Genomic DNA, 9,178 nt, shown 5'->3' with positions numbered 1-9,178 from the left:
AAGACAAAAAGAAAGACCATGAGAAAATACTTGAGGAGATAATAGTTGAAAACTTCCCTAAAATGGGGAAGGAAATAATCACCCAAGTCCAAGAAACCCAGAGAGTCCCAAACAGGATAAACCCAAGGTGAAACACCCCAAGACACATATTAATCAAATTAACAAAGACCAAACACAAAGAATAAATATTAAAAGCAGCAAGGGAAAAACAACAAATAACACACAAGGGAATTCCCATAAGGATAACAGCTGATCTTTCAATAGAAACTCTTCAAGCCAGGAGGGAATGGCAAGACATACTTAAAATGATGAAAGAAAATAACCTACAGCCCAGATTATTGTACCCAGCAAGGATCTCATTCAAATATGAAGGAGAAATCAAAAGCTTCTCAGACAAGCAAAAGCTGAGAGAATTCAGCACCACCAAACCAGCTCTCCAACAAATACTAAAGGATATTCTCTAGACAGGAAACACAAAAATGGTGTATAAACTCGAACCCAAAACAATAAAGTAAATGGCAACGGGATCATACTTATCAGCAATTACCTTAAACGTAAATGGGTTGAATGCCCCAACCAAAAGACAAAGACTGGCCAAATGGATACAAAAACAAGACCCCTACATATGTTGTCTACAAGAGACCCACCTCAAAACAGGGGACACATACAGACTGAAAGTGAAGGGCTGGAAAAAGATTTTCCATGCAAATAGGGACCAAAAGAAAGCAGGAGTAGCAATACTCATATCAGATAAAATAGACTTTAAAACAAAGGCTGTGAAAAGAGACAAAGAAGGTCACTACATACTGATCAAAGGATCAATCCAAGAAGAAGATATAACAATTATAAATATATATGCACCCAACACAGGAGCGCCACAATATGTAAGACAAATGCTAACAAGTATGAAAGGAGAAATTAACAATAACACAATAATAGTGGGAGACTTTAATACCCCACTCACACCTATGGATAGATCAACTAAACAGAAAATTAACAAGGAAACACAAACGTTAAACGATACAATAGACCAGTTAGACCTAATTGATATCTATAGGACATTTCATCCCAAAACAATGAATTTCACCTTTTTCTCAAGCACACATGGAACCTTCTCCAGGATAGATCACATCCTGGGCCATAAAGCTAGCCTTGGTAAATTCAAAAAAATAGAAATCATTCCAAGCATCTTTTCTGACCACAATGCAGTAAGATTAGATCTCAATTACAGGAGAAAAACTATAAAAAATTCCAACATATGGAGGATGAACAACACGCTGCTGAATAACCAACAAATCACAGGAGAAACCAAAAAAGAAATCAAAATTTGCATAGAAACTAATGAAAATGAAAACACAACAACTCAAAACCTGTGGGACACTTTAAAAGCAGTCCTAAGGGGAAAGTTCGTAGCAATACAGGCATACCTCAAGAAACAAGAAAAAAGTCAAATAAATAACCTAACCCTACACCTAAAGCAACTAGAAAAGGAAGAAATGAAGAACCCCAGGGTTAGTAGAAGGAAAGAAATCTTAAAAATTAGGGCAGAAATAAATGCAAAAGAAACAAAAGAGACCATAGCAAAAATCAACAAAACCAAAAGCTGGTTCTTTGAAAGGATAAATAAAATTGACAAACCATTAGCCAGACTCATCAAGAAACAAAGGGAGAAAAATCAAATCAATAAAATTAGAAATGAAAATGGATAGATTCAATGCAATCCCTATCAAGCTACCAACAGTATTCTTCACAGAGCTAGAACAAATAATTTCACAATTTGTATGGAAATACAAAAAACCTCGAATAGCCAAAGCGATCTTGACAAAGAAAAATGGAACTGGAGGAATCAACCTACCTGACTTCAGGCTCTACTACAAAGCCACAGTTATCAAGACAGTATGGTACTGGCACAAAGACAGAAATATAGATCAATGGAACAAAATAGAAAGCCCAGAGATAAATCCACGCACATATGGACACCTTATCTTTGACAAAGGAGGCAAGAATATACAATGGATTAAAGACAATCTCTTTAACAAGTGGTGCTGGGAAATCTGGTCAACCACTTGTAAAAGAATGAAACTAGAACACTTTCTAACACCATATACAAAAATAAACTCAAAATGGATTAAAGATCTCAACGTAAGACCAGAAACTATAAAACTCCTAGAGGAGAACATAGGCAAAACACTCTCTGACATACATCACAGCAGGATCCTCTATGACCCACCTCCCAGAATATTGGAAATAAAAGCAAAAATAAACAAATGGGACCTAATTAAACTTAAAAGCTTCAGCACATCAAAGGAAACTATTAGCAAGGTGAAAAGACAGCCTTCAGAATGGGAGAAAATAATAGCAAATGAAGCAACCGACAAACAACTAATCTCAAAAATATACAAGCAACTCCTACAGCTCAACTCCAGAAAAATAAATGACCCAATCAAAAAATGGGCCAAAGATCTAAATAGACATTTCTCCAAAGAAGACATACAGATGGCTAACAAACACATGAAAAGATGCTCAACATCACTCATTATCAGAGAAATGCAAATCAAAACCACTATGAGGTACCATTTCACACCAGTCAGAATGGCTGCGATCCATAAGTCTACAAATAATAAATGCTGGAGAGGGTGTGGAGAAAAGGGAACCCTCTTACACTGTTGGTGGGAATGCAAACTAGTACAGCCACTATGGAGAACAGTGTGGAGATTCCTTAAAAAACTGGAAATAGAACTGCCTTATGATCCAGCAATCCCACTGCTGGGCATACACACTGAGGAAACCAGAAGGGAAAGAGATACATGTACCCCAATGTTTATCGCAGCACTGTTTATAATAGCCAGGACATGGAAGCAACCTAGATGTCCATCAGCAGATGAATGGATAAGAAAGCTGTGGTACATATACACAATGGAGTATTACTCAGCCATTAAAAAGAATACATTTGAATCAGTTCTAATGAGGTGGATGAAACTGGAGCCTATTATACAGAGTGAAGTAAGCCAGAAGGAAAAACACCAATACAGTATACTAACGCATATATATGGAATTTAGAAAGATGGTAACGATAACCCTGTATACGAGACAGCAAAAGAGACACTGATGTATAGAACAGTCTTATGGACTCTGTGGGAGAGGGAGAGGGTGGGATGATTTGGGAGAATGGCATTGAAACATGTGAAACGTCATGTATGAAACGAGATGCCAGTCCAGGTTCAATGCACGATGCTGGATGCTTGGGGCTGGTGCACTGGGACGACCCAGAGGGATGGTGTGGGGAGGGAGGAGGGAGGAGGGTTCAGAATGGGGAACACATGTATACTAATTAAATAAAAATTAAAAAAAAATAAAAAAAAAAAGTCAGGAAATTAAAAAAAAAATCATACCTGAACAGCCTAAAAATAAATAAATAAATAAATAAAACACACACACACACAAAAAAAAAAAAAAGAAAGAAAATGGAGAGGTCACAACAGACAACACAGAAATACAAAGGATCATAAGAGACTACTATCAACAATTATATGCCAATAAAATGGACAACGTGGAAGAAATGGACAAATTCTTAGAAAAGTACAACTTTCCAAAACTGGACCAGGAAGAAACAGAAAATCTTAACAGACCCATCACAAGCACGGAAATTGAAACTGTAATCAAAAATCTTCCAGCAAACAAAAGCCCAGGTCCAGACGGCTTCACAGCTGAATTCTACCAAAAATTTAGAGAAGAGCTAACACCTATCCTGCTCAAACTCTTCCAGAAAATTGCAGAGGAAGGTAAACTTCCAAACTCATTCTATGAGGCCACCATCACCCTAATACCAAAACCTGACAAAGATCCCACAAAAAAAGAAAACTACAGGCCAATATCACTGATGAACATAGATGCAAAAATCCTTAACAAAATTCTAACAATCAGAATCCAGCAACACATTAAAAACATCATACACCATGACCAAGTGGGCTTTATCCCAGGGATGCAAGGATTCTTCAATATCCACAAATCAATCAAAGTTATACACCGCATTAACAAATTGAAAAATAAAAACCATATGATTATCTCAATAGATGCAGAGAAAGCCTTTGACAAAATTCAACATCCATTTATGATAAAAACTCTCCAGAAAGCAGGAATAGAAGGAACATACCTCAACATAATAAAAGCTATATATGACAAACCCACAGCAAACATTATCCTCAATGGTGAAAAATTGAAAGCATTTCCTCTAAAGTCAGGAACAAGACAAGGGTGCCCACTTTCACCATTACTATTCAACATAGTTTTGGAAGTTTTGGCCACAGCAATCAGAGCAGAAAAAGAAATAAAAGGAATCCAAATTGGAAAAGAAGAAGTAAAACTCTCACTATTTGCAGATGACATGATCCTCTACATAGAAAACCCTAAAGACTCCACCAGAAAATTACTAGAACTAATCAATGATTATAGTAAAGTTGCAGGATATAAAATCAACACACAGAAATCCTTTGCATTCCTATACACTAATAATGAGAAAACTGAAAGAAATTAAGGAAACAATTCCATTCACCATTGCAACGGAAAGAATAAAATACTTAGGAATATATCTACCTAAAGAAACTAAAGACCTATATATAGAAAACTATAAAACACTAGTGAAAGAAATCAAAAAGGACACTAATAGATGGAGAAATATACCATGTTCATGGATTGGAAGAATCAATATAGTGAAAATGAGTATACTACCCAAAGCAATTTATAGATTCAATGCAATCCCTGTCAAGCTACCAACGGTATTCTTCACAGAGCTAGAACAAATAATTTCACAATTTGTATGGAAATACAAAAAACCTCGAATAGCCAAAGCGATCTTGAGAAAGAAGAATGGAACTGGAGGAATCAACCTACCTGACTTCAGGCTCTACTACAAAGCCACAGTTATCAAGACTGTATGGTACTGACACAAAGACAGAAATATAGATCAATGGAACAAAATAGAAAGCCCAGAGATAAATCCACGCACATATGGACACCTTATCTTTGACAAAGGAGGCAAGACTATACAATGGATTAAAGACAATCTCTTTAACAAGTGGTGCTGGGAATACTGGTCAACCACTTGTAAAAGAATGAAACTAGAACACTTTCTAACACCATACACAAAAATAAACTCAAAATGGATTAAAGATCTCAACGTAAGACCAGAAACTATAAAACTCCTAGAGGAGAACATAGGCAAAACACTCTCCGACATACATCACAGCAGGATCCTCTATGACCCACCTCCCAGAATATTGGAAATAGAAGCAAAAATAAACAAATGGGACCTAATTAACATTAAAAGCATCTGCACAACAAAGGAAACAATTAGCAAGGTGAAAAGGCAGCCTTCAGAATGGGAGAAAATAATAGCAAATGAAGCAACTGACAAACAACTAATCTCAAAAATATACAAGCAACTCCTACAGCTCAACTCCAGAAAAATAAATGACCCAATCAAAAAATGGGCCAAAGATCTAAATAGACATTTCTCCAAAGAAGACATATAGATGGCTAACAAACACATGAAAAGATGCTCAACATCACTCATTATCAGAGAAATGCAAATCAAAACCACTATGAGGTACCATTTCACGCCAGTCAGAATGGCTGTGATCCATAAGTCTACAAGCAATAAATGCTGGAGAGGGTGTGGAGAAAAGGGAACTCTCTTACACTGTTGGTAGGAATGCAAACTAGTACAGCCACTATGGAGAACAGTGTGGAGATTCCTTAAAAAACTGGAAATAGAACTGCCTTATGATCCAGGAATCCCACTGCTGGGCATACACACTGAGGAAACCAGAAGGGAAAGAGACACGTGTACCCCAATGTTCATTGCAGCACTGTTTATAATAGCCAGGACATGGAAGCAACCTAGATGCCCATCAGCAGATGAATGGATAAGAAAGCTGTGGTACATATACACAATGGAGTATTACTCAGCCATTAAAAAGAATACATTTGAATCAGTTCTAATGAGATGGATGAAACTGGAACCTATTATACAGAGTGAAGTAAGCCAGAAGGAAAAACACCAATACAGTATACTAATGCATATATATGGAATTTAGAAAGATGGTAACAATAACCCTGTGTACAAGACAGCAAAAGAGACACTGATGTATAGATCAGTTTTATGGACTCTGTGGGAGAGGGAGAGGGTGGGATGATTTGGGAGAATGGCATTGAAACATGTATAATATCATGTATGAAACTAGTCACCAGTCCGGGTTCGATGCACGATACTGGATGCTTGGGGCTGGTGCACTGGGACGACCCAGAGGGAGGGTATGGGGAGGGAGGAGGGAGGAGGGTTCAGGATGGGGAACACAGGTATACCTGTGGCGGATTCATTTCGATATTTGGCAAAACTAATACAATATTGTAAAGTTTAAAAATAAAATAAAATTTAAAAAAAAGATATTAAGCATAGTTCCCTGTGCTATACAGTAGGTCCTTGCTGTTTACATATTTTACATAGAGTATTGTGTATATGTCAATCCCAAACTCCTAATTTGTCCTCTGCCTGCTAGCCAGGCTTCCCCAGATGGCGCTAGTGGTAAAGAACCCACCTGCCAATGCAGGGGACATAAGATAGGCAGGTTCAATCCCTGGATCGGGGAAGATCCCCAAGGAGGGCCTGGTAACCTACTCCAGTATTCTTGCCTGGGAAATCCCATGGTCCATAGGGTCACAAAAAGTCAGACACGACTGAAGCAACTTAGCACAGTACAACACAGCACCCGCTATCCCCTTTGGTAACCATAAGTTTGTTCTCTAGTGTCATAAGATTTTTTGAAGAATAAATTAATCCATTTATTTCTTTTAGTATAATGCTTAGAATTTGGTTAGAACGCAATGATTCTGGCTATCATGAAAATTACATAAAATTTACCATGATTTGGAAAGATACAACTAATGGAAATTAATAAGCATGTACCTAAGACCAAAAAAAGCTAAACACATAGTAACAGTAGAATGGTGCTTTCCAGAAGCTGGGTTTATATTCCACATTTTACACGTAAGATACCAGATAATTGACTTGACTATGGTCCTTTAGCTAGGACCAATATTTGTGTTGGAAACAATATTTATGGGATGTCAGGGGGGAAAGGGGAGATTTTTTTAAAGTTACACTGAAGATGTCCAGGGGCTGGGGAGAGAGGGTCATGGGGAGCCATTGTTTAATGGGTACAGGATTTCAGTTTTGCAAGATGAAAGAGTTCTGGTGATGAAGAGTGCTGATGGTGGCACAGCGATGTGGGTGTACTTAATGCCACTGAACTGTACACACAAAAAATGATTACAACAGTAAATTTTATGTTATGTGTATTTTAGCACTAAAAAACTTGGGGGGAAAGCTACTGATGATAGTTTACCTAAGATGCATTCCTGTAGCTGCAAAAAGTAGACAGAAAACTTCTTCTTTTGCTGACAAACAAAATATCTCTATAGTATTTTTCTGAACTTGCTTTGCCCATGAAGCTTAACAGTGTTAAAGGATACTCATAAGTTGGGGAATTCACTTCCACTATTAGTAAGAACATGACAACCAGTCTCATGTTATCAAAACATCAATTGGCAAAAGCATCACTGAATTATGAAGATAATTGGACACTTTGAAGTCAGGGTCATTAAATTCATATTTGAACCATAAATAGAAAAATATAATGAGTCTTCATTAAATAAGGAAAACAGTCTTTTATGAGTACTTGAGCATCTGGAAAAAATGTCTAGGGAACTTACTAACCTTGCCAAGGCTATTTCAGAAGGAATAAACAAATACAAGGAAATGATTATGTGTCGTGGGGGCCATCATCTCCTGGCCAGGGTATATAAAGGGCCCAGAGCAGGAGGAAGACACTCACACCTGAGAACACTCAACTCCTCTCACCACTTCAACCCCACTCAGCCCCACACACCACCATGACCGTCTCCTGCTGCGGCCCCACCTTCTCGTCCTTCAGCTGTGGCAGAGGCTGCCTCCAGCCCTGCTGCTACCGTGACCCCTGCTGCTGCCGCCCAGTGTCCTGCCAGACCACCGTGAGCCGCCCCGTGACCTGCGTGCCCCGCTGCACGCGCCCCATCTGCGAGCCCTGCCGCCGCCCAGTCCGCTGCGACCCCTGCAGCCTGCAGGAGGGCTGCTGCCGCCCCATCACCTGCTGCCCCACGTCCTGCCAGGCCGTGGTCTGCCGCCCCTGCTGCTGGGCCACCACGTGCTGCCAGCCCATCTCTGTGCAGTCCCCGTGCTGCCGGCCCACCTGCTGCCGGCCCGCCCCCTGCCGCACCACCTGCCGCACCTTCAGGACCTCCCCCTGCTGCTGAGCAGAGCTTCCTAGGCGCGCATCATCATTAGGTAGATGGCGGGGTCTATCCTGCTGTCCCACAGCTTCACAGCAGAACCACCTCATTTCTTGAGAAGCCCATTCCTCCTCTCTTCAAACTAGGCGGCACCCTTTTCAAATGATGAAAAATATCCTGTCCTCCCACGACCCCTGCTCACTCCTATATTGTGTTGTTGGTTCTCTAATAAACTTAACACTTTCGGCATAGAAATCATGGTGTCTGTGATATTTCCTTTCATTAGATTCTGTCTCTATTTTCCAGAGATATCCAAAGCAAGATAGGAAATAATCCTCTTGTTCTTCTCTAAAATAGCCAAAATCTGGGTAGTTTCCTCATTATCATTGTAAATGGCATTTATAAGACACAGTAGCTGATTACGAAGATAGGAACAGCTACGTCTCCAAGTCACCAATGCCTACAGTTCAGACGGGTAGGTACCAAACACCTGAGAAATGGTCTTCAGTAGTGACCAGTAAGGAGTCTACATCGGGTTACCACTTATATTCCCAGTCTGAGTATTCATTCACGGAAATGACACCTGTTAGCACAGCATAGGGAGAAGGCAATGGCACCCCACTCCAGTACTCTTGCCTGGAAAATCCCATGGACGGAGGAGCCTGGTAGCCTGCAGTTCATGGGGTCACTACAAGCTGGACACGGCTGAATGACTTCACTTTCACTTTTCACTTTCATACATTGGAGAAGGAAATGGCAACCCACTCCAGTGTTCTTGCCTGGAGAATCCCAGGGATGAAGGAGCCTGGTCGGCTGCCATCTATGGGGTCGCACAGAGTCAGACATGACTGAA

The 9,178-nt window shown here is 39.7% G+C and overlaps 1 protein-coding gene across 1 annotated transcript; it reads left to right on the top strand.

Moving 5' to 3' along the window:
- The first annotated feature begins 7,902 nt into the window (after nt 1-7,902).
- On the top strand, nt 7,903-8,580 carry LOC113878547 (keratin, high-sulfur matrix protein, IIIA3-like). Its single transcript, XM_027519742.1, has one exon. It carries the CDS (start codon nt 7,951-7,953, stop codon nt 8,347-8,349), a length of 399 nt encoding a protein of 132 aa, XP_027375543.1. The 5' UTR covers nt 7,903-7,950; the 3' UTR covers nt 8,350-8,580.
- Nucleotides 8,581-9,178: the final 598 nt, after the last annotated feature.

Source organism: Bos indicus x Bos taurus, chromosome 19 (assembly GCF_003369695.1).
Source record: "Bos indicus x Bos taurus breed Angus x Brahman F1 hybrid chromosome 19, Bos_hybrid_MaternalHap_v2.0, whole genome shotgun sequence".
Classification (NCBI taxonomy): Eukaryota; Metazoa; Chordata; class Mammalia; order Artiodactyla; family Bovidae; genus Bos; species Bos indicus x Bos taurus.
This window is presented reverse-complemented; position numbering and strand designations above follow the sequence as displayed.